The sequence below is a fragment of the Bubalus bubalis genome, chromosome 9 (genome assembly GCF_019923935.1).
Source record: "Bubalus bubalis isolate 160015118507 breed Murrah chromosome 9, NDDB_SH_1, whole genome shotgun sequence".
Taxonomy (NCBI): domain Eukaryota; kingdom Metazoa; phylum Chordata; class Mammalia; order Artiodactyla; family Bovidae; genus Bubalus; species Bubalus bubalis.
Genome location: NC_059165.1, coordinates 96,974,826 through 97,001,622, shown reverse-complemented (window position 1 = coordinate 97,001,622; position 26,797 = coordinate 96,974,826). Strand labels below are relative to the sequence as shown.

Sequence of the window (26,797 nt, the reverse complement as noted above, 5' to 3'; positions counted from 1 at the left end):
TTGGTGGGCTACAGTCCATGGGGTCACAAAGAGCTGGACATGACTGAGTGACTGATCAGGCACAAAGGCGGCAATTTTAAGACATGGCTCCCAAATTCTTTTACAGTCCTCTCATGAAAGTGAAGTCCATATTTCCTCTTTTGAATCAACTTGTAACTCTAAGTATGAATTGTAGCTGAAACTATTAATACCTGTTTCTAAAAACTTTGTTACCCAGCCTATTGAAATGTCAGTTTCTTAGTTTTAAAATGGGGCCAATAAAAATTATGATTTTCTGTAATATTTTTAGATCTCAGCTATGTATTCTCACATGCTCCTACATTCACTGTCACAGGTATAGATCTCTTTTCTTATCTCTGTGGACTCTACACAATTTAATCTTGATTTCATGCAACCAGTTTCTCCAGGGACTAGAGATTGGGAAAATGGGGAAATATTGATCAAAGGATGCAAACTGCCAGATAGAAGATGAATTCTCAAGATCTAACTATAGTCAGGGCTTACCTGACTCCCCTGGTAGCTCAGATAGCAAAGAATTCACCTGCATTGTAGGAGACCTGGGGTTTATCTCTGGTCAGTAAGATCCCCTGGAGAAGGGAACAGCTACTCACTCCAGTATTCTTGCCTGGAGAATTCCATGGACACAGGGGACTAAAGGTTACAGTCCCTGGGGTTGCAAAGAACTGGACATGACTGATCAACTGAGCACACACACACACAACCATAGGAAACCTTTCAAACAGAAAAGGAACCAAAAATGGGTGAAGTGCTTTAACAGGTATCTCCCAGAAAGAAGATATCCAGGGAGTTTCCTGGTTGCCTAGTGGTTAGGATTCCAGGCTTTCACTATCATGGCCCAGGTTCAATCTCTGGTCAGGGAACTAAGAACCTGCAAGTCACACAGCCAAAAAAAAAAAAAAAAACAGATATCCAAATAATCAATAAGCATATAAAAAAAGTATTCACCATTGTTACATATCAGATAAATGCAAATTAAAACCAGAGACAAGATAATAGTACATTCTGTGTTGAACAGCTAAAATTAGAAAGTGCTAATCAGGCATGTGGAACAGTTAGGACCTTCATTCATTGCTTTTAGGATTATAAGTAGAATTGCTTTTGAAAAACTGGAATACCTACATAAAGTCTATTCTATGATTCAGTAATTTCATTCTTATATTCAAAGCATGTAACAAGAGACATAAGTTCATAGTCTGCCAAAATAGCAATTAAGAGGCAAATTAGACATTGAAAAAAGAAGCCAAATATATAACTGTACATATTGTATCTTAACATTTACATGAAGATCGAGAACAAGCAAACTTAATAAATTATAATCAAAGCCAAAATTGTAGAGCAACACATTTTATTTTATTTATTTAATTTTTTTTTTTTTTTTTTTTGGCTGCACTAAGTCTTAGTTGCAGTATGCAGGATCTTTAGTTGTGGCATGTGAGATCTAGTTCCCTGACCAGGGATCAAACCCCAGCCCCCTGCACTGGCAGGCAGATTCTTAGCCACTGGACCACCAGGAAAGTCCCCAGAGCAATTATTGAGAAGGCAGATGACTGAACTTTCTGAAATCCTGGAAAAGTTCTGTTTGTCACAGTATGTAGTGTAAAATTTCATCAAGCTGTACACTTAAGATTAGCACACTTTGGACCATGTAGATGACAACAACCCTGAACCAAACTGGAGCCAACTCTATGCAGTCAACAGATGTGCCAGAGGGGCTGTAATATCAGCAAAATTACAATGCAAGAACTTGCCAGAAAAATCCAAGAAGCTGTGTATGGCCATGATGGAGAAATTTATGGAGATATCTATGGAATGGCTGCCTCTGAGATAATGAAAGTCAAGCATTTTGTGTTCTGCTTTGAGCCAGTATTGATCAGCGAGTCCAATAGTTAGGGAAAAAGCTGGAAACTGAAGCTTGCCAAGCCCCCATGCATCTGTCTCCCTGTCTCACTGCCCCCACAAACTCAGAATAATGGTTTCTTCCCTCTGCCTTCCAATTCTCACACAAACTCTGATTTTAGACAACTCAAACCTGGAACTAGATAAAGAACTGACTCTGGGAAATGCAGTCCCAGCCATGTCCAAAGTACCACAACATAAGACAGCCCAACCAACTTTACTTGTAGCTTTCCTGTTGCAAGGTCTCTTTTATAAACGTTCAAAACATTGGGTCCAATTCCCAGTCATAAGCAAGGATAAAGAACAAAATACAAAAATACCATAACAGATGAGAGTCTTCTATCAAGGCTTTTGCACTTATTGATTTCCACTGGATTAGTTATTAGACAGGGAAAGCTTTTAATGGTAAAAACTAATAATGTTTTTGAAAAAAAAAAAAAGAGGCAGGGTTGGGGGGAATAGTGGGTAGGCAATTTCCAGTTTCCACCATACTAGATCAAAATGAAACTACCATTTACCAAAGAAACTACAAATACTAGAATGTCAATACTACAATGACTGCACACTTAGGGAACAAAGAGAATTAATTAGTAACTGATAATAATAATAATAAAAGATCACTCATGCCTACATATAAAAAATATATACTTTAAATGCCTGATGGGTCCAGAAAACTCTGTAATAGAAATAACATTTACATCTGAACCAAAATAAAAGCACCTCATAATAAAACATATGTGGCTAGAGCTGAAAGGTATTAGAGGAAATTTATCACCTTAAACATTCATATCAGAAAATTAAACTGGAAATCAATGAGCCAGCAGTAGCCCACTTTAAGGATGAGGCACTGATCTTTGTTTTGAGTATGAATTTTCTTAGAACACAATAAGTGATGGTCATGGAGGTATTACCACATGATTTACATACACAGAGTTTCTCTCAGTTATGGGTTTTTCCAAAATAGGGTGTCTCCACGGTGTGAGATCTCACACACTCCCTAAGCTTTGAAAAAGCATTAAAGACATTCCCTCATTCCTTACTTTATACATTTTCTCTAGTGTGAGTTTTCACATGTCTTCGAAAGTAAGCGGGACAAACAAAGGCTTTCCCACATTCCTTACATTCATAGGGCTTCTCACCAGTGTGGCTTCTTACATGTCTTCGAAAGGATGAAGGACAACTGAAAGCTTTCCCACATTCCAGACATTCAAAGGGTTTCTCTCCAGTGTGCATCCTTGTATGGACAGTCAGGTATGAAGAATGGCGAAAGGCTTTCCCACATTCCTTACATTCATAGGGTTTCTCCCCAGTGTGTGTTCTCATGTGGATCCTAAGAGCTGAGGGGTAAATGAAGGCTTTTCCACATTTCTTACATTCATAAGGTTTCTCTCCAGTGTGAGTTCTTATATGTACCGTCAGGTGGGATGAACTGATGAAGGCTTTCCCACATTCCTTACATTCATAAGGCTTTTCTCCGCTATGAGTTCTTAAGTGTTCAGTGAGGGATGAGGAACGACTGAAGGCTTTCCCACATTCCTTACATTCATACTGCGCCTTTCCAGTGTGATCTCTCACGTGTGCTCGAAAGGACGAAGGGCAACTGAAGGCTTTTCCACATTCTTTACATTCATAGGGTTTCTCTCTACTCTGATTTTTCACATGTGTATTCAGGGAAGTGGGAAGATAGAAGGCTTTCCCACATTCTAGGCATTCATAGGGCTTTTCCCCTGTGTGTTTTCTCATGTGGATGCTCAAGGAGGATGGACAGTTGTAGGCTTTCCCACATTCCTTACATTTATAGGGTTTCTCACCTGTATGTGTTCTAACATGTACAGTGAGCTTCGAGGACTCACTGAAGGCTTTCCCACACTCTTGACATTCATAAGGCTTTTCTCCAGTATGGATTCTTATATGTATGATAAGGTGAGAGGAGGAACTGAAGGCCTTCCCACACTCCTTACACTCATATGGCTTATCTCCACTGTGAATTCTTTTGTGTTTGGAGAGTGAGGAGGAACAGCTAAAGGCTTTCCCACACTCCTTACATTCATAAGGCTTATCTCCACTGTGAATTCTTTTGTGTTCTGTGAGGGATGAAGAACAGCTAAAGGTTTTCCCACATTCCCTGCATTCGCAACTTGTCTTTCCTGCATGAATCTTCATATGTGCCCGAAAGAAGGAAGAACAACTGAAGGCTTTGGTACATTCCTTACATTCGTAGGGTTTCTCTTCAGTGGGAGTTTTCATATGCTTTTTAAAACAAGCAAAAAAATGGAAAGCTTTCCCACATTCCTTACACTGATAGGGTTTGCTACCAGTGTGAGACCTAATGTGATTCTTCAGGGATAAATGATCTATGAAGGCCTTTTTACACACATGGCACTCATAGGCTCTTACTTCAGTAGTTCTCTTGAGTATATTAAGGTGTGAAATTTGGCTGACGATTTGGCCACACTGATTTTCTTCATTATGTTCATAGATGTTCTCAACCCCATGAATTCTTTCAAAAAGAAAAAGCACATTATTAGTGGCAAGTAAATTTTTACCATTTTCAGTGACTATATGTGTTTTTCTGCCCTGTCCAATGATAAGATGAAAGTACTCACATAGTGCTCTAAGACAGACAATATTATGACTGAGTTTTTGACTTATGAGATTTTTATGATGGTTGCTCAATGATTTATGTGTCAAACATGGAAGGGCTCAAGTCTCACTTGTGAAAAAAATATCTTATGAAAAGTCTTTATGAAATTACAATTTTTGACTAAGTTTTAGATTTTTCATTTTTTAATTCTGTGATATTTTAAGATTCTTTCCTGAGGCACTACTTTTCTCTTATATGAATGACACTTACCTCAAACTTCTCTTGTGGTTTTTGTTCTGATAATCAATATCATGGTATTCCCAGATTTTATGTAAAATGGACAATGAGGAATCACTCTTTTTGAATCCTACTACATCCTGTTCATTGGATATTTTTCCATAAGTATCTTGTGGAGCAACTGATTCATTAATTTTAAGTTGAATCTCGAAACCTGAAACAAAGTAGCAAAGGTACCCATGAGCAAAGGACTTTGGCAGTAAGGCTGGTTCAGGACTTTGGTAATAAGCACACGGTCGAAATAGTAAAGTGACTAGGAAATAATCCCATTAAGATGGAAACTGATGGTAGCATAAATGAGATATTACTAGGAGAACAAAACAAAAAGAAATGGAATAAAACACACATGACCAAATAGTACATTACAAAGACAAAATGTGGTCTTTCCCAAGAACAAGGAACAGGTGAGAGGACTGAAGAAAAGTCAAAATAGTAATCAAGGACTTCCCTGGTGGCACAGTGGATAAGAATCCACTTGCCAATGTGGGGACACTGGTTCAATCCCTGGTCCAGGAAGATTCTACATGCCACAGAGCAACTAAGCCAGTGTGCTGTAAGTACTAAGCCCACAGCTTCGAGCCCACAAGCTGCAAATACTAAGCCCAAGCACTGCAACTAGAGGGCAGTCCCCACTCTCTGCAACTAGAGAAAAGCCCATGCAAAGTAATGAAGATCCAGCACAGTAAAAAAAATAAAAATTTTTTAAATAAATAAAATAGTAATCTAAGGCATCTGTGGAAGCTCAGCTTCCTCAGACAAAACAAAGCTTCATTTTGATTTTACGTTATTTTTTCCAAATGTAATATCCCCCAACTACATCAAGTATTCTTGCTTTACTGATGCTCCCCTTGGAGAGATAGTCTTCTCTCCACTGTCTCTAGGTCCTCCTCTTGTTTCCACTGTAAGATCAGATACGGTTTGTGTAGTGGATACCCTCTTCACATAAAAAGGTATATCATGAGGGAAAACAATGAGTTACCACAAATATTTCTATGAAACAGAACAAAAACTGCTCTTCTGATACTTTAAAGCAAGTGATAGGGATAGAATAGGATAGTTATACAGGATAGTTATGCAGAAGTCCCAGTAGTGGATTATAGATAAAGAGGGAAACCTAGGGAACTTTAAGAGACCAGTGGAAGTTCAGTTCAGTTCAGTTCAGTTCAGTCGCTCAGTCATGTCCGACTCTTTGCGACCCCTTGGATCCCAACACGCCAGGCCTCCCTGTCCATCACCAGCTCCCAGAGTTCACTCAAACTCATGTCCATTGAGTCGGTGATGCCATCCAGCCATCTCAGCCTCTGTCATCCCCTTCTCCTCCTGCCCCCAATCTCTCCCAGCATCGGGGTCTTTTCCAATGAGTCAACTCTTCGCATGAGGTGACCAAAGTACTGGAGTTTCAGCTTTAGCATCATTCCTTCCAAAGAAATCCCAGGGCTGATCTCCTTCAGAATGGACTGGTTGGATCTCCTTGCAGTCCAAGGGACTCTCAAGAGTCTTCTCCAACACCACAGTTCAAAAGCATCAATTCTTCAGCGCTCAGCTTTCTTCACAGTCCAACACTCACATCCATACATGATCACTGGAAAAACCATAGCCTTGACTAGATGGATCTTTGTTGGCAAAGTAATATCTCTGCTTTTCAATATAGTATCTAGGTTGGTCATAACTTTCCTTCCAAGGAGTAAGCGTCTTTTAATTTCATGGCTGTAATCACCATCTGCAGTGATTTTGGAGCCCCCAAAAATAAAGTCTGACACTGTTTCTACTGTTTCCCCATCTATTTCCCATGAAGTGATGGGACCGGATGCCATGATCTTAGTTTTCTGAATGTTGAGCTTTAAGCCAACTTTTTCACTCTCCTCTTTCACTTGCATCAAGAGGCTTTTTTAGTTCCTCTTCACTTTCTGCCATAAGGGTGGTGTCATCTGCATATCTGAGGTTATTGATATTTCTCCCGGCAATCTTGATTTCAGCTTGTGCTTCTTCCAGCCCAGCATTTCTCATGATGTACTCTGTGGAAGTTAATGATGCTCAAAAAGCTATTAGACCGTGGTGGAACAAAGCAGGCTTGTTTAACTATAATGCAATTTATAAACGCAAAAGATATGCCCCAGGTCATTAGATGAAATAAGAATGTCACCACCCTTCTACTGATTTGAATAAGTGCTATGACAATGTGGTACCAGTGGTCAAAACTCTGCCTGCCAAAGCAGGATTCACAGGTTCGACACCTACACTGGGAAGATCCTCTGAAGTAGAAAATGGCAACCCACTCCACTATTCTTACTTGGAAAATTCCAGAGACAGGGGAGTCTGGTGAGCTATAGTCTATGGGATCTCAAAGAGTCAGACAGGACTGAGCATTCATCCATACATGACAATTCTAGTTTGACCACACAGGGTCAGACATTCTTGTGCCTGATACAAAGGAGGAGCTAGTGATGTAAGCCTGAAATCAACTCAAAGAAGGCAGTCCTTTCCCCTCCCCTACTTTCCTTTGACAATAAAATTATAGCCCACTTAATCCTCAGTGCAGGGCTCCCTCACCTATCCACTTACATCTCTTACAAGCATCTTATACTAATAAATCTACTTTTTGCCTATCAGTTTGCTTCTTGCTGTTCCTTTCAGACTGAGATACAAAGAATCTGACCATCATTAAGTCCAGAAACCAGGTATGTGATCTCAGTTGGAAGACCACGGGTTTTGGCCAGGCTGAAGTTCCAGCCTCATGAGTTCAAGTCCCAAACTGGATTGTGGCCAAGTTTGAGTACTGGCACATGAGTTCAAACTCTGGCACACGGGTTCAAGTCCCAATCTGAGGTGAACTGTTTCACAACTGTGAATTTAACTGCAAAAAAAATATCTAATTTATCTTTTAAGGGGACGGGGCAGTCTGATGAATAGAACTGATCTGATATTCACACATAGACCTCGATATTATTAGAAGCTGGTCCAATACTCACAGGCAGGATATGTTGTTCTCCTGTTGAAGATAAATAATCTCTGAATACCAATCTTAGACAAGGTTACTCTAATATGGTAATAAAATGAAACAAAATAAGGCTACTTCATGATTTAGCCTAGGGACAAAGTATTACTAGAATTTCCCCTGCTTTCTGTCAGCATCCAATCTAAAATGAACACCTATGAACTGAGGTGACAGTGGCCCTCAAAAATTCATATCTAAATAGACCAATGGAACAGAATAGAGAGTCTAGAAATAGACCCACATAAATATAGTCAACTTATCTTTGACAAAGGCTCAAAGGCAATACAATAGAGAAAAAAATAAGTCTTTCCAACAAATGGTGCTAAAACAACTACTAGACATTAAGGTACATTTTAAAAAAAATCTTGACATAGACTTGCAAAAAATTAACTCAAAATACACAGGGAGGCATACAGGGCTTTGGGATAATTGGGGTCCATCAATAGAGAGTAAAAGATTAGCTCAAAATGGATCACAAATCTAAATGTAAAACGTAAAACTATGGAATTCCTAAAAGATAACTGGGAAAAAATGTAGATGCCCTAAGATCTAGTGCTTTGTTAGATATGTGAAAATTAATCAAGGAAAACTTCACTAAAATGGAGTTGAGAGGCCAGAAGAGGAAGTTTTCATCTAATTCTTTACAACATTAATTACAGGGAGAATTGTTCATCAGAGACCCCAACAAGAATCACCAATTATAATCCTAACAGGAAAAGATGTACATCACATCTCCTATCAGAAATCACTACTCCAGCAACTCAGCCATCATCACCCTGAACTCTCACCTTTATCCAGTGGACTTTCATCCAAAACAACCTTTCCCAATTTCCTCATTTTTCTCTACAAAATTACATTCTTCTCCGTTGTTCTGTGGACTTGCCAATGGGTTTTGTTATAGCTTTCTTATCTCAAATTGCAATTCCCCTACTATTCCCAAGTAAACTATTTTTTTGTTGATAAAATAACTTTTTATTTTTAAAGCCAATAGGTAACCTGAAAAGCACAATTCATGGAAGAAAGAACTGACAAGCTGGTCTTCATTAAAATTAAAAATTTTTGCTCTGAGTAAAACACTGTCAAGAAAATGAAAAGACATGCCACATACTTGGAGAAAATATTTGCAAAAGACATGTGTGATAAAGAACTATTATCCAAAATATACACAGAAGTCTTAAAACTCAACAATAAGAAAATAACTTGATTTTTTTTTAATAGGCCAAAGTAAGAATATACAATGGAGAAAAAGTCTCTTCAGCAAGTGACGTTGGGAACTCTAGACAGCTGCATGTGTATCAAGGAAACAACAACACACCCTCACATCATACACAAAACTATACTCAAAATGGCTTAAAAGACAAGACACCATAAAATTCCTATAAGAGAACACAGGCAAAATACTCTTTGACATAAATCATACCAATGTTTTCTTAGGTCAGTCTCCCAAGGCAAGAGAGAGAAAAGCAAAAATAAACAAAAGGGACTGAGTCAAACTTACAAGCTTTTGCACAGCAAAGGAAACCATAAACAAAGCAAAAAGACAACCTACAGACTGAGAGAAAATATTTGCAAATGATGCGACTGACAAGAGCTTAATTTCCAAAATTAAGCTCCTTAACTCAAACAATTCAATAACAACAACAACAAAATTGAAAAACATGCAGAAGACCTAGACATTTCTCTCTTAAAGAAGACATACAAATGGCCAACAGGCACATGAAAAGATGTTCATCATCACTAATTATTAGAGAAATGCAAATCAAAACAACGAGGTTCCACCTCACACCAGTCAGAATGGTGATTATTAAAAAGTCTACAAATATGTATGCCAAGAGTAACATGGAAACTTACATTACCATATGTCAAATAGACAGCCAACAGGAATTTGCTATATGGCTCGGGAAACTCAAACAGGGGCTGTGTATCTACCCAGAGGAGTGGGATGGGGAGGGAGATGGGGGGGAAGTTCAAAAAGGAGGGGATACATGTATACCTATGGCTGATTCATGTTGAGGTTTGACAGAAAACAACAAAATTCTGTAAAGCAATTATCCTTCAATAAAAGATTAATTAATTTTAAAAAGTCTACAAATAACAAACACTGGAGAGGGTATGGAGAAAAGGAAACACTCCTACACTATCCAGGAGATAGTGAAGGTAGTGAAGCCTGGTGTGCTGCTGTCCATGGGGTCACAAAGAGTGAGATATGACTTAGCAGCTGAATAACCACCTACATTGTTGGTGGGAATGTAAACTTGTGCAGTTACTATGGAAAATAGTATGGAGGTTCCTCAAGAAACAAAAAGTACAGTTGCCATATGATCCAGCAATCCCACTCCTGTGCATATACCCAGACAAAACTATAATTCTAAAAGATACATACACCCCAACGTTCAAACCAGCACTATTTATTACAATAGCCAAGACATGGAAACAACCCAAATGTCCATCAACAGATGAATGGATAATGAAGATGCAGTATACATATACAGTGGAATATTACTCAGCCATTTAAAAGAATTAAATAATGCCATTTGCAGCAACATGGATTGACCTAGAGATTATCATACTAAGTGAAGTAAGTCAAAAAGAGAAAGACAAATACCATATGATCTCACTTAATATGTGGAATCTAAAATATGACACAAATGGAACATATCTACAAAACAAAAACAGACTGGCAGACACAGAGAACAGACTTGTGGTTGTCAAGGGCAAGGGATGGATTGGGAGTGTGGGATTAGCAGATGCAAACGATTATATATAGAATAAATAAACAACAAGGTCCTACTGTATAGCACAGGGAAATATATTTAATATCCTGTGATAAATCATTATGGAAAAGAAAATGAAAAGTGTGAGTTGTTCAGTCGTGTCTGACTCTTTGCGATCCCATGGACTATATCCTGCCAAGTTCCTCTGTTCATGGAATTCTTCAGGCAAGAATACTGGAGTGGGTTCCCATTTCCTTCTCCAAAAGAATATGAAGAAGAATATATATATGTATAACTGAGTCATTTTGCTATACAGCAGACATTAAACACAACAATGTAAACCAACTACACTTCAAAAAAAAAATTTTAAGTTTTTTTTTTTTTTTTTAATGGGCCTAAGACTTTAACAGATGCCTTACCAAGAAGATACATAGATGCCAAATAAGCATATGAAAAAAAAGATGTTCCACATTACATGTCATAAGGAAAATGCAAATCAAAACAATGAGACACCACTACATACCTAAAAGAATGGCCAAGTCCCGGTGAGGATATGGAGCTGGTGGGAATGCAAAATGGTACAGCTGCTTTGGAATACAAAGCAGTTTCGTACCAAATTAAACATACTCTTAGCCATATAAGCAAGCAATCATACTCTCTGGAAGTTACCAAAAGGAGTTAAAAACACATCTACACAAAAACCTTCATGTGGATGTTTATAGCAGTTTTACTCATAATTGCCAAAACTTGGAAGCAATCAAGGTCTTCTTCAGTGAGTGAATGGATAAACAGACTGGTATTGCACATCCAGACAACAAAATATTACTCAGCACTAAGAAGAAATCAGCCATCAAGCCATGAAGAGATGGAAGAACATTAAATACATATTAGTAAGTGAAAAAAGTCAACCTGAAAAGGCTATATACTGTGTGATCCCAACTACATGACATTCTGGAAAAGGCAAAACTATGAGAACAGTAAAAAGATCAGTGGCTGCCAGGAGTTGGGAGGGAAGGAGAGATAAATTGGGGTGGAAGGGGATAAAAGATTTTTAGGAGTAGTGAAATTACTCTCTGATACTATAATGGTGGATGCTTGTTGTTTAGTTGATCAGTTGTGTCCTACTCTTTCATGACCCCATGGACTATAGCCCACCAGAGACTCCTTTGTCTATGGGATTCCCAGGCAAGAACCCTGGAGTGGATTGCCATTTCTTACTCCAGAGGATCTTCCCAACCCAGGGATCCAAACTGCACATCTGCTGCATTGTCAGGAGGGTTCTTTACTACTGAGCCACCAGGGAAGCCCATAATGGTGGAAATGTCATCACATATTTATCTAAACTGTAACAAAGTACAACAAAAGTGAACACTAATATAAACTTGCGATTTACCGTAATAATGATGTGTCAATATAGGTTCCTCAACTGTAATAAATATACTACTCTGGCAGAAGGCAGTGCATTTATGGGATATCTTTGTACTTGCCAGTTAATTTTGCTGTGAGCCTATAAACTGCTCTAAGAAAAAATAGAGTGTACTGGAAAAAAGAAAATCCATGTCCACCCAGAATTCAGAACATTTACTTTATTTGGAAATAGATATTTGCAGATGTAATCAAGTTAACATAAAGTTATACTCGACTAGGGTAAGCCCTAAATGCAATGACTGGTGTCCTTACAAGGACAGAAAGATGTAGAGACAAAGGACAAAGGCCCTATGAAGATGGAGGCAGAGATTAGAGTGATGTGGCTAGCAACCAAGGACTGCCAGCAACAACCAAAAGCTAGGAAGAGACAAGGAGGGATTTTTCCTGAGCCTTCAGAAGGATCATGACACCTTGATTTCAGACTTCCAATCTCTTTAATTTAGAAGAGTAAATTTCACACTTCCTTGGTAGTACAGGTGGTACAGAAGATGTCTGCCAAGGCAGGAGACACAGGTTCGATCCCTGATGCAGGAAGATTCCACATGCCATGGAGCAACTAAGCCCATGCACCACAACTACTGAAGCCCTCACACCCTACAACTAACTACCAAAGCCCTCGCACCTAAAGCCTGGGCTCCCCGACAACAGAAGCCACCACGGTGGGAAGCCCATGCACCCCCAACAAAGAGTAGCCCCACTCACTGCAACTAGAGAAAGTCCAAGTGCAGCAAAGACCTAGCACAACCTAAATAAATAAAATAGTTGCCTAGCTACAGAATAAGACTGGGGAGTAGAGGTAGAGGAAGTTTTTTTTTTAAGTAAAAGAATAAGTTTCTGTTGTTCCTAGCTACCCAGTTGGTGGCACTTTGTTATGAAAGGCCTAGGAAAACAGAACAGCCTGTTGTCATAGACCTACCCCCAAATCATTTGACCTAAGTATATAAATCCTATAATATTTACTTTCTAACACACTGCATTGCTCCCCATGACATGTGTTTCTCCCTCACTGCTCCAAGGAATAAACCCAACTTGTTAAACTGGTGGTCTTTGGGTACAGGGAATTAATAGCAGTAAAATTCTCAAAAGGTCCCAAACCACCAATTTTCTCCCTGTCCCCCAAAGTGACCCCTGAAGCCTGTGCCCACACCATACACACTTAATAAGCCTCCTTGAGGATTCTGACCACAAGAAAAAGGAAAAGCAGGTTCAATATATATGTTTATTTTCTTCCTTTTTGTCATGTTAATTTCATATTTATCTTTTCCATTACTGAAGCATTTTGAATACAATGACATCTTATTGCCTATAGTATATATTCAAAAGGGTTTGATACAAATTCATCCTCAAAAAAAAATGCTTAAAGAATGAAAGAATGACTGAATGAAGAAAAATAATGCTTTCAGTACTCTGAGAGAAAATGAAAACTTTACAACCCTGAGAAAATGAAAACTCTGCATTCAGTGCCAGTGGCAAAATGGGTAAGGAAATTTTCATTAATTCTTTTGTTTGTTTTATATTGGTGAAATACTTTAACAATACACGTATTTATTTTCATGGTGAAGCTACTAGACTATAAGCTCCTTGGGGTCAGTGACCATGTCTGTCTTATTTAACAATTTATTCCAGTTTCTCAACCCAAATCCTAGAACAAGGGCAATTTATAAGATAAAGCTGTTTTCTAAATAACAGAATGTTGGAGGAATGTTACCATCCTTACCTAATGAGGCCAGGTTCCGGAAGTTTTCCAGCATCACATCTCTGTAGAGGTTTCTCTGAGCGAGATTCAGCAGAGCCCACTCCTCTTGGGTAAAGTCCACAGCCACATCCTCGAAGATCACTGTGTCCTAAAACATTCCACATACTTTGTTCAGAAAGGTACCAACTCCCCCAGCAGGGAGGCTGAATGAGGCTGACACTACTGGGGAACTGAGAATCAACTCACAGGAAGTTCAGAAGATTCTTTTCTCCCAAATATCTACCCTAGGATTCAGTCATCAGATCTTTCTCGTTCTATCTAAGCATCCTGACTGATCAAATTCTGTCTCATAGATTTAACAACATTTTTGAAACACTAAATTTATCTTTCCACTGTTTGATGGTGACCAGTTCCACTCTTACAATAATCAAGAACATCCAGAACATATTGCAGAAATGAGAGAAATGCTCTAAAAATGAAATGACAATTTCCACATCGAAAGAAGCAAAAATCCCTTGTTAGAGGGACTTCCCTGGAGGTTCAGGGCTTAAGACTGTGCCTTCCAATGCAGGGGATGTGGGTTCAATCCTTGGTTGAGGGGCTAAGATCCCACATGCCTTAGGGCCAAAAAACCAAAACAGAAAACAGAAAAAACAACTGTAACAAAACAAAACATTCTACTGTAAAATAGAAAAACTATTGTAACAAAAAAAAAAAAAAAACCTATTAAAAAAAAAAATCCTTGTTACAGGAACAAGTTCACCTGCTTCCTTATTCCCCACCATAGCAATCAGCACAACACAAAACACTATAAAATTTGGATGAGGTTTAAATCCCCAAGGCACAAGGACCTTTTCTTTTTCTTTTCCCCCCCATACACCTGGAGCCCAGAAGTCAGCAAGAAGCACAACATTCAACCCAGGCCCACAGTCATATTTTCTTACACTCTAGGCCCAGGAGCGGTAAATTATAGAACATGAACTAAAATCAGCCCATCACCTGTTTATATAAGTAAAGTTCTACTGGAACACAATAAAACATTTATTTATACACTGTATATGGCTGCTTTCACACTAAAATAGCAGAACTGATGGGAAATCCCTGGCAGTCCAGTGGTTAGGACTCCATGCTTTCACTGCTGAGGGCACAGGTTCAATCCCTGGTCAGGGAAATAAGATCCCACAAGCTGCCCAAAACAAACAAACAAAAAACAATAAAATACCAGAACTGAGTAAAATAGAAACTATGGCCTAAAATGCTTACTATGTGACCCAATGTAGGAATAGGTTGTTGATCTCTGCTCTAAATTTAGGACATAGATAAGCTGATGGAATTGAAATATTGTTTTGGAGAATTATTAGCTCTTACTTACCTGTATCACATTTTTCTGTAACTCAGCAGCTGTTCTCTCTTCCTCCATGTTCCCTTCATGAAGAAAGACAGAGTATTGAGATGTCACAGCTGAGACAGGAGAAAGAAGACATGAGAATCTGGGTGTCCCCACAGTCTCCACAATCAAGACTGTGGATTTGGCAGCACATCTGTTATGAGTGATCATTCTCCTCAAAACACACACACACACATGCAAAGACCCTGCACACCCAAGCAAATACACATTGATCTTGTGAGAAAATGGAGCAAGAAAAAAAATAATAATAGTAACTTACTTACAAAACAGAACGAGACTCACAGACATAGAGAAGGAGCTTATGGTTGCCAGGGGGAAGGATAAGGGAAAGGGATAGTTAGGGAGTTTAGAATGGACATGTACACACTCCTATATTTAAAGTGGATAACAAACAAGGGCCTACTGTGTAGCACATGGAACTCTGTTCAATGTTATGTGGAGGGCCTGGATGGGAGGAGAGTTTAGGGAAGAATGGATACATATATATGTATGGCTGAGTGTCTTAGTTGCTCACCTGAAACTATCACAACATTGTTAATTAGCTACACCCCAATACAAAATAAAAAGGTGTGTTTTTTTTTTAAGTTGGAGCAATTTTATCTCCTCCAGAGCTAGAAACAGTCCTCTCACTCTTGTAGATCATTAAAAAAAAAAAAAAGTTTAAGAGTCCATTTTTTAAGTGAGTCAGCTGGAGTCTAAAAAAATTTGGCTGTCAATCTGCCCATGATAATGAAAACATTAAAAATATAAGAGAATGCCTTCAGTAGTAAGAATATACATTCCATCTTAAAGGAAAGTGTGACTTGTATGCCAGATCTCCAGGGGTTCCAGACCCAATATTTATTTCTGCACTGCCTGGCAGGCCAACACGTATTACTACTCAATCTCTGACTATGAGATCTTCCCCCTCCAAGGGCTGCAGGGTCTCCAAAACCTGGTTTTTGAGAAACAGCACAACTGACTGAATTTTACATGCAGATGGCAGAGAAGGCACCTCATGTTAAATTTTGCCTGTACAGGAGATATAGTCACAGAATAACAAGAACACCTGAAGTGAAGTTGGCATATGTGTCATCTCTGACAGTGGCATCCACAGCACTAGTGCATGAATTTCGAATAATGAAAACACAGCAATCTCTCTCACTTCAGTGGACCAAATATGTACTGTAGAGCCAGTAGAAACTTAAGTCACTTAGACATGTGCTCAATGTTATCCAATTAGAAAGCTAAGGGAGGGTGTGTATCCAGGTGTATTTACCTTCAAAGCTAAATGCCCAAGAGTGTGTTTCTGAACATATACCTTATAATTTAGTTGTCAGTGAGGCCCTTATGCCCTAACACTACTGGGGTCTAGCCTAGAATGCTGTCGGGCACACTATGGAGAGTAAACAAATAAAGTATTCCCTTCAACTGTTTTATCTTTGAGCGCCTTCTCTTTTTTTATTTATTTTTAATTGGAGGGAAGACTTTTCAGAGTCCCTTGGACAGGAAGATCAAATCAGTCAATCCTAAAGGAAATCAACCCTGAATACTCATTGGAAGGACTGATGCTGAACCTTTGATACTTTGGCCTTCTGCTGCAAAGAACCAACTCATTGGAAAAGACTCTGAGGCTGAGAAAGATTGAGGGCAAGAGGAGAAGGGGATGACAGAAGATGGATGTCAGCTGGATGGCATCACTGACTCAATGGACATGAGTTTGAGCAAACTCCGGGAGATGATGAGGGACAGGGAAGCCTGGCATGCTGCAGTTCATGAGGTTTCAAAGAGTTGGACACGACTTAGCGACTGAATGCTTCCCTGGTAGTTCAGCTGGTAAAGCTCTGTCTGCAATGCAGGGGAGACCTGGGTTCCATCCCTGGGATGGGAAGATGCCCTGGAGAAGGAAACGGCTACCCACTCCAGTATTCTGGCCTGAAGAATTCCATGGACTGTATAGTCCATGGGGTCGCAAAGAGTCGGACACGATTGAGCGACTTTCACTTTCACTAGTTTACCGAACAACAAATGCTTTACAATGTTATGCTGGTTTCTTCTATACAACAAATTACATTATATTCCCTCCCTCTTAAGTCTCCCTCTCATCCATGTCCATCCCACCCCTCTAGGTTGTAGCACAGCAGCAAGCTGAGCTCCCTGTGCTATACAGCAGCTTTCTACTATCTGCTGTACACATGGTAGCATACATATGTCAATGCTACTCTCGCAATTCACCTCACCATCTTCTTCCTCCACTGTATCCACAAGTCCATTCTCTACATTTGCATCTCTATTCCTGCCCTTGAGCTCCTTCTCTTGACTAAGCCCTATGTCTTCAACAAGGATGCTCCCCTTAAGGTCCCTACCTCCTGCTCCTTCATCTCATATTTATTTAGGTAATATTTGCCCTGTCCAACTATGTGCAGTCGTAGGAGACACAGCACTGAACAAAACAGAAAAATCCTAAAGTGCTTGGGTCTTATAATTGTTTTAAGGAGGACCAGTAAATTAACAGAATATTATCAGGTGATGGTATATGCTATATAAAAATATATCACATTATAGGGATAAGGAGATACATACACATTTACCTTTAGCAAGTCAGGACCACTTATGTGACAGGGTAGAAGCAGGAAATTAAAACAACTGTTTTAGGACTTCCCTGGTGGCCCAGTGGTTAAGAATCTCCCGGGGACAGGGGTTTGATCCCTAGTCCAGAAAGAGTGTAAATGCCACAGGGCAACTAAGCTGTGCACCACAACTACTGAGCCAGCACTCTAGGGCCCTCACACTGCAACTACTATGCTCCCTGCTGCAGCTACCGACGCCTGCGCACCTAGAGTCTGTGCTCTGCAATGAGAAGCCAACACCATGAGAAGCCCACGCACTGCAGAGAAGAGTAGCCCCTACTCACCACAACTAAAGAAAACCCATGCTTGGCAATGGAGACCCAGTGCAGCCAAAAATAACTTTTTAAGAATAAATAAATAGAACTGTTTCAAATAACACAAAAAATCAATGGCTGGTGTGGCACATATATTTATGCACAACTGAGCCTCAAACAATTTCATGAGTTGGGGTACCAACCCTCCAGCAGTAGAAAATCTGAGTTTAACTCATAGTCAGCCTTCAGTATCCAAGGATTCAACCAATGGCCCATTCTATAGTATCTGCAGTATTTAATAGTGGGGAAAAAAAAAAATCTGCATATAAGTGAACACATGCATTTCAAACCTATGTTGTTCAAGGGTTAATTGTATTTATAAATATGAATTCCTATATTAGTAATGATAAAAATTAGTAATGATAGGTTAACCATTGACGTATAATGGCAGAAAAAGAACCACATAAAGGTGTAAATATATATATATGAAAAAATTAATGATATCTTTTGGAGAAGGAAATGGAAACCCACTCCAGTACTCTTGCCTGGAGAATCCCATGGACAGAGGAGCCTGGCAGGCTACAGTCCATGGGGTCACAAGAGTCAGACACGACTTAGTGACTAAACCACCACCACTAACCCTAACCCTTGAACAACATAGGTTTGAAATGCATGTGTTCACTTATATGCAGATTTTTTTTTTCACTATTAAATACTGCAGATACTACAGGATGGGCCATTGGTTGAATCCTTGGACACTGAGGGCTGACTATGAGTTAAACTCAGATTTTCCACTGCTGGAGGGTTGGTACCCCAACCCATGCAATTGTTTGAGGGTCAGTTGTGCATAAATTATTTGATATTTTGATATTTGTTATTTGATATTTTTAAAAACTTAAAACAGAATCAGAAAAGCTAAAATGGCAATACTACCCAAAGCAACCTACAGATTTATTGCCATCCTTATCAAATTACCCATGACATTTTTCACAGAACTAGAACAAATAATACTAAAATTTATATGAAATCATAAAAGACCCAGAATTGCCAAAGCAATCCTGAGGAAAAAGAATGAAGCAAAAGGCATAACCGTCCCAGGCTTCAGACAATACTACAAAACTATAGTAATCAAAACAGTGTGATATTTACACACACACACACACACAAAACAGGCATACAGATCAATGGAACAGAATAGAGAGCCCAGAAACAAACCCACACTCCTATGGTCAATTAATCATCAACAAAGGAGGCAAGAATATACAATGGGTAAAAGACAATCTCTTCAGCAAGTGATGCTGGGAAAGCTGGAAAGCTGCATGTAAATCAAAGAAATTAGAACACACTCTCTTCCATGGAAAAAAGGGAACCCTACTACCTGTTGGTAGGAATGTAAACTGGTACAACCATTGTGGAGAACAGTATGTAAGGTTTCTTAAAAAACTAAACACAAAACTACCGTTGATGCAAAAACCCCACTCCCGGGCATATATCTGGAGTAAAGCAATTCAAAAAGCTACATGCATCCCTATGTTCAAAGCAGAACTATTCACAACAGTGAAGTCAGGTAAACAACCTAAATATCCATCAGTGGAGGAATGAATAAAGAAGATGTGGTACATATATAAAATGGAACACTACTCAGACATTAAAAAAAAGAAAGGAATATGCTATTTGCAGCAACACGGGTACAGCCAGAAATTATTGCACTAAGTGAAGTAAGTCAGAAAGTGAAAGACAAATACCATATGATATCACTTATATGCGGAATCTAAAATGTAGCACAAACAAGCCAATCTACAAAATGGAAAAAGACTCAACAGATATACAGAACAGATTTGTGGTTACCAAAGGGGAGAGGAGATAGGACAGGGATGGACTAGGAGTCTGTAATTAGTAGATGCAAACTATAGAATGGATAAACAACAAAGTCCTGCTGCTGCTGCTGCTGCTAAGTCGCTTCAGTAGTGTCCGACTCTGTGCGACCCCACAGACGGCAGCCCACAAGGCTCCCCCATCCCTGGGATTCTCCAGGCAAGAACACTGGAGTGGGTTGCCATTTCCTTCTCCAATGTATGAAAGTGAAAAGTGAAAGTGAAGTCGCTCAGTCGTGTCCGAGCCTCAGCGATCCCATGGACTGCAGGCCACCAGGCTCCTCCATCCATGGGATTTTCCAGGCAAGAGTACTGGAGTGGGGCGCCATTGCCTTCTCTGAACAAAGTCCTATTGCATAGCAAAGGGAATTATATTCAATATCCTGGGATAGACTATAATGAAAAAGAATATACTATATAAACAAAGAATGTGTATACATGTATAAGTCATTTTGCTGCAGAGCAGAAATTAACACAACATTGTAAATCAACCATACTTCAATTAGAAAAATAAATAAAGTGAAAAAAGTTAACAAAATAAAACTATAAGCACAAAACCTGTTTACATCCAGTCATTAAAGAAAAAAAAAAAAAAAAAAAAAAAAACAGCAGTTTAGAACATACCTACAAAGGAAACGGAAGCTATAGAATTTACAGACAGGTTCACCAAACAAGTAAAGGATTCATAATTCCATTTTTTTGTTGTTGAGTTGGTGTTTTCCTGTGTATTTCCAAGACCAGAAAGGGACTCAAAACTCAAATATATGTGTATTTATGTACATGTACACACACACACATACATATATATGAAAGACCTCATTCGTATACACAAGGGCAAAATATTAAAATATTAAGTACAGTCCAGGAAGTAATAATGAAAATAGCAATCACAAACTAAGTTCATTTCCTCCTAGGAATGATGGGTGGTTAAAATGATTTATATGGTTAAAACGATAAATATAATTCACATCAATAGAAAAAGATCATATGATTTATCCCTTTCAATACAAAATAGTGACTGATCTCTATCAATACCCATTGATGATAATAATTTAACCCACTAGGACTAGAAGGAAATAGGCTTTAATTAGAAAATATATATATTATCTACAAACACCTATAGCAAACATCCTATTTAATAATGAAATGACAATTCCCTCTGGGATCAGGAACAAGGCAAGGATACAATTTATATGCTTTTCTACATTGAACTGAAAGTCCTGGCAAATGCACTAAATAAACAAAAATATAAGATACAAGGAATAAAAAAGAAAACGCTAAAACGCATATGATCACACTTCCGGTGTGAAATTTTTAAAAAATCTATGGATAATTGACCAACATTCAGAGCGGCAACCGGCAAACAGGGGTTAAAAAGATACTAAGTAATCAGTTCACTAGTATGTAGCTGAATACAATGTAACAAACTAACTCCCACAAACAGAGAAAAAGAAATCACAGGTTAAAATGTATCTCTTGCACCTGGAAGGGAGAGATGCAGACGGAGTTAAGCAAACGTCACCTCGCACTCACCGAACAAACCGAAATCCACAGACCCGCTCAGAGACGAGGTTGAGGCTCACGTCCCCGTGACCCGAATGGCAAGGATGCTTTTCCTTTCCGGAAAGACAGCAGAGGATGCTTTGGGAGGCCGATTAAGTACGAGAATAGCTCCTCAACTCTTGCCTGCAGCTGATTCACCCCGACTGCTGGACCCTCACAGAGTTCCTGATTCAGTGAGTTTGGGACCTGCCGCGGCTGCTACAGACCCCGGGAGCGGCGGGGAGCCCAAGCGGCAGCCTTTTGACCACAGATCCCAAGGCCGAGTTCTCCTCCTCCCGAGCACCAGACTTGAGGCCGGCTGGGTCGAACTAGATGGGAGATGCAAGAAGACAAGGCCGCCCGCTCGCGCAAGCGCAGAAGCGTGCTGCTGCTTCCGGTTTCTGAGCCACGTACAGCGTAAGGGGCGGGGTCTCGGGAGCTGGGAACTTGGGGAGGGCGGTGGCAGCTTCCAGCAGCAAGCGGACAAGTGTTAGTTTCCTCCAGGAAGAGACCAGAGTGGGTCTTGGAGCCGGGTCAGCCGAGGACTTGGCGTTGGATGACGCTGGAACAGGACCAAGCCCGTGGCGGGGCTTCGTTGACTAGGCCTGTGGGGCGGAGCTGGGACGCGACCAGGCCTAGGGGCGTGGCTTAGTTGAATATTCCCATGTGGGATCTTGGTTCCCCAATCAGGGATTGAACCTCTGTTGCCTGCATTACAAGACAGAATCTTAACCACATGCTTAACCACTGGACCACTAGAGAAGTCCCGAGGTAGTAGGTTTTTGCTGATCCCGTGCATAACTTTCATCCCTGCCACCGTGGCTACTTTGTTCCGGAGCCCACTGGAGAGACAAGAGCAACTGGAAAAGTAGGCTTACTGGTATCCACAGAACCCGTTATCCTATTGTCATAGTCACTCTGCAGATATAGAATGGAACCCCACCCCAAACTTTATTTGCATGTCAAGATATTATGCCACACACATACACCAAGAGGATATGAAAATGTTTAAAACTTACATTACAGATAACCCTTGGGTCAGCAAGGTAAAATAACTCTACTTGTGAGTTGCCATCAAACTTCCAGTTTTTTAAGACACTTGAGACATATTCTCCACCAATTAATTTCTCTCAGTCTTCCATGAACCTTTCTTGGAGCAATAAAAAGTTCTCAATGGTGGGATTTACCAACCATACGTTTCCACCTTCTCTCCCACTCCCTCTTTTTCTCCCAACCTTGCCTGTCTCTCTGGGACCCTTAATACTCAACACATCTTTCTCAGTTCTTCATCCCCACTAACCTATTTAGATGGGAACTTTTGACTCAATGAAGAGCCACTATTAGGTTCACACCTGAAAGATTTTTTTTCCCTTCTTTAATCTCTCAGGCTCTGATGTCCTAATATACTAATTTATGTTGGCTTCCCTTAAAGACCCTCCACTCCTGTTTCTCCAACTCACTAATTAGTTTAGTTTTCTGATTTACTTTTCTCAATAACTGGCTTCTCATCTACAGATGTGGGGGAAAGAAAGATTATAGACCCATATGAATCAATATAAACCCCACAATGCCTCTGCAATTGCACAGTTTTGGCAACCCACCCCAGAATTCTTGCCTGGGAAATCGCATGGTCAGAAGGGCCTGGTGGGCTATAGTCCATGGGATCGCAAAAGAGTCAGACGTGACTTATCAACTAAACAACAACAATCTCAAAGAATTAGAGGCACTATGACCTATTGTTGCAGATTTCATAGTCAAGAGCTTACTCATTCCTTGTACTAATCTCTGAAACACTCCTCTCCTCTTTAAAAAAATAATGATAAGGGGAATTATTTTGTAAAAAAAAAAAAAATTAAGGGTTATAAATTGTATCATGTGCCTGCATTTCCTGTGGCCCCCCAACCCACCTGCCATTCTGGCTTCTTTACTTCTGAAATCAGCATTACTTCACAGTAGTAGGTCTCTGTTCAGCTTTCTCTAGTATTCCTTTACATCCTGACTCCAAATACCTTTCGCTTTAGTATGACAAAACAATACACCTGGAAGTATGATGTCACAAGGCTTCATTCACTAACATCCCCTCCTACTTCTTCCAGTTTCTCAACCATAGCCTCCAAGCCTTTCAACCTCCCTATTCTTCTACTTTGATTCTAGGTGGTGGTGGTGGTGGTGGTGGTGTTCAGTCGCTCAGCCCTGTCCAACTCTTTTCGACCCCATGGACTGCAGCATGCCAGGCTTCCCTGTCCTTCACCATCTCCCAGAGCTTGCTCAAACTCATGTCCATTGAGTTGGTAATGCCACCCAACCATCTCATCCTCTGCTGAACTTTTATATTCACCTGATTTAACCTCCCCTCAAGAGAAATATTTTTATCTCTGGAAAACTTTGTTATCTAAAGACGTACAGTTTCTGGGAATTCCCTGGTTATCCAGTGGTTAGGGATAAGTGCTTTCATTGCAGGGGGCCTGGATTCAATCCCTGGTCATGGAACTAAGATCTTGCGAGCCTCCCAGCCAAAAATAAAGAAATAAGACACAAAGTTTTTGAGGATAAATTATAATTAAATCAGATTTAGTAGGTTAATTGTATAGTTCATGATGTAACACTGAAAAACAAGTCCTGACACCAAACTGAATAACAGCTATTAAAAATCCCCTTTCCTGGGGACTTCGCCGGTGATCCAGTGGTTAAGAATCTCCCTTCCAATGCAGGGGACGCTAGTTCATCCCTGGTGGGGGAACTAAGATGACACATGCTGCGTGCGCCAATACTAAGATCCAATGCAGCGAAGTAAATACATCAATATAAAGTACAATAAACTTTTAAAAAATTCCATTTCCTTTTGCTGAAAGACAACTTAGTTCAGTTCAGTTCAGTTCATTTGCTCAGTCGTGTCCAGCTCTTTGCGACTCTATGAATCGCAGCACGCCAGGCCTCCCTGTCCATCACCACCAACTCCCGGAGTCCACCCAAACCCATGTCCATGAAGTCGGTGATGCCATCCAACCATCTCATCCTCTGTCGTCCCCTTCTCCTCCTGCCCTCAATCTTTCCCAGCATCAGGGTCTTTTCCAATGAGTCAGCTCTTCGCATCAGGTGGCCAAAGTACTGGAGTTTCAGCTTCAACATCAGTCCTTCCAATGAACACCCAGGACTGATCGCCTTTAGGATGGACTGGTTGGATCTCCTTGCAGTCCAAGGGACACTCAAGAGTCTTCTCCAACACCACAGTTCAAAAGCATCAATTCTTCGGCGTTCAGCTTTCTTTATAGTCCCACTCTCACATCCATACATGACCACTGGAAAAACCATAGCCTTGACTAGACAGACCTTTGTTGGCAAAGTAATGTCTCTGCTTTTTAATATGCTGTCTAGGTTGGTCATAACTTTCCTTCCAAGGAGTAAGCGTCTTTTAATTTCATGGCTGCAATCACCATCTGCAGTGATTTTGGAGCCCAGAAAAATAAAGTCAGCCACTGTTTCCACTGTTTCCCCATCTATTTCCCATGAAGTGATGGGACCAGATGCCATGATCTTCGTTTTCTGAATGTTGAGCTTTAAGCCAACTTTTTCACTCTTCTCTTTCACTTTCTTCAAGAGGCTTTTTAGTTCCTCTTCACTTTCTGCCCTAAGGGAGGTGTCATCTGCATATCTGAGCTTATTGATAGTTCTCCCAGCAATCTTGGTTCCAGCTTGTGCTTCTTCCATCCCAGCGTTTCTCATGATGTACTCTGCATAGAAGTTAAATAAGCAGGGTGACAATATACACCCTTGACGTACTCCTTTTCCTATTTGGAACCAGTCTGTTGTTCCATGTCCAGTTCTAACTGTTGCTTCCTGACCTGCATACAGGTTTCTCAAGAGGCAGGTCAGGTGGTCTGGTATTCCCATCTCTTTCAGAATTTTCCACAGTTTATTGTGATCCACACAGTCAAAGGCTTTGGCATAGTCAATAAAGCAGAAATAGATTTTTTTCTGGAACTCTCTTGCTCTTTCCATGATCCAGCAGATGTTGGCAATTTGATCTCTGGTTCCTCTGCCTTTTCTAAAACCAGCTTGAACATCTGGAAGTTCACGGTTCACGTATTTAGGATTCCTAAAACTTATTGTGAACTGTGCACTGTCACCTTAATTATCTGCCTCCTTCTATGAAATGACTATTCAATTATGCACCCAAATTTGAAAGCAACTGTCATTCATGTAAGATGCATGGACTACTGAGGAAAGCAAACCTCCGAGCCAATCTTGGGCCACAGCCCCGCCATGCGGGTCCGGAAACTGCGCCTCAGTGCCTCTCGGCGGAAGGAAAAGGGTATAAACTCACCGAAGCTCCGGGACTTTAGAAGCAGTGGCCTCTAGGGCCCGCTCAACCTCCGAGGCCCCACCCCTTAGGCTGGACGAGGACACTGAAAGTGCGCGTGCGCGTTTGTATTTGCGCGTGCGCAATGAAGAAGTTCTGTTATTTGTGTGCCCCTGCTCCGGTGTGAGGTGAAATTTTCGTTTCTTATCGTCCGGTCTCTGTGTGGTCAAGCAGGAGAACAGACCCAAGAGGAGGCTTGAAATCAAAGGACACTAGCCTCGAGGGCTAACCTGGCCGCCCTGGCTTCCCGCCGGCGCTGCTGGGCGGCGGCCCCTCCTCCGAGAGCTCGGACCCACTCGGCCCGGCGGCAGTTCCGGGAGGAGGCGGGTCGGCCCGGCCTACTCTCCATCCGCGTTGCTCCCAATTTCACAAGCCACCGGAGCAGCCTTTGGGTCCTTCCTCCACAAGGAAAAGAAATAGTATCTCCGTCCTTCTCGACACTCCGGCGCCTATGGCCCCCTGTCCCCGTGTCCCGGTGAGCTCTCGGTGGCTTTACTCCGGCCGTGGTTGTCAGTTATTAAAGTTTGGTAAGTCATATTCCGTTGGAAACAGAAGAAACCTTTGTAGGTTATTAGGGAGCACATGTGTTTGATCTAAATAAGAGCAGGAGTGAAGGGATTCATATAAATAATAAATTTACCATATGAGAGCCCCCTAAAGCCCCAAACCTTCAAAATATAGAAGCCTCTGGGAAGGAAGTCAATCGAGGATGTTTTCCGTTAGTAGCCGCCGTTGGAATTGAATTTACCTAAGATGAGTTTTGACGGGTAGATTTTTCTTCCAGGTATTCATCTAGAATTTCTCTTTTTTTTTTTTTTCGCCCATGCTGCACGGCTGGAGGGATCTTAGCTCCCCCACCAGGAGGTGAACCCTGGCCCACGGGATTGACAGTGCGGAGTCCTAACCACTGGACCACCAAGAAATTCCCTCATCTTGAAATTTTTATCTTAAGAAAATTTGTGGTCAATAAAAGGAATATCCATGAATCTAAGTTCACTAATTTAAGATTTTGTCTGTCATTTTATATATATATAAAATGATGAACCATTTAATGGTAAACTGCAGACATTGACTTCTAACAATGAGGACAGTTTCCTACTAAGAACAAAACTCCATTGT

General features: G+C 40.5%; 2 protein-coding genes across 8 annotated transcripts in view; one reads left to right on the top strand and one right to left on the bottom strand.

The window, feature by feature from the left end:
• Positions 1 to 686: 686 nt before the first annotated feature.
• ZNF699 (zinc finger protein 699) lies at positions 687 to 22,707 on the bottom strand. Of its 2 annotated transcripts, none has more exons than XM_006044412.4 (5): positions 21,310 to 22,707; positions 15,004 to 15,092; positions 13,653 to 13,779; positions 4,772 to 4,952; positions 687 to 4,417 (listed from the first exon to the last, which is right to left on the bottom strand). In XM_006044412.4, exons 2-5 carry the CDS (start codon positions 15,049 to 15,051, stop codon positions 2,959 to 2,961), a joined length of 1,815 nt encoding a protein of 604 aa, XP_006044474.1. In that variant the 5' UTR covers positions 15,052 to 15,092; positions 21,310 to 22,707; the 3' UTR covers positions 687 to 2,958. The 2 variants fall into 2 exon arrangements, with proteins under 2 accessions (XP_006044474.1, XP_006044473.1); XM_006044411.4 differs by having other exon boundaries at positions 15,004 to 15,056; positions 21,310 to 22,704.
• A 2,860-nt stretch (positions 22,708 to 25,567) lies between these two features.
• The window catches only part of LOC102402946 (zinc finger protein 177), a 29,494-nt gene continuing 28,264 nt past the window's right edge, over positions 25,568 to 26,797 (top strand). For 2 of the 6 annotated variants that reach the window (XM_025293589.3, XM_025293587.3), the window contains exon 1: positions 25,607 to 26,205. The gene's annotated coding sequence lies outside the window, so the exon portion shown is untranslated. Of the gene's footprint in view, positions 26,206 to 26,797 lie in introns of all 6 variants that reach the window. The other 4 variants (XM_044948660.2, XM_025293580.3, XM_025293579.3 and 1 more) reach the window with 4 other exon arrangements.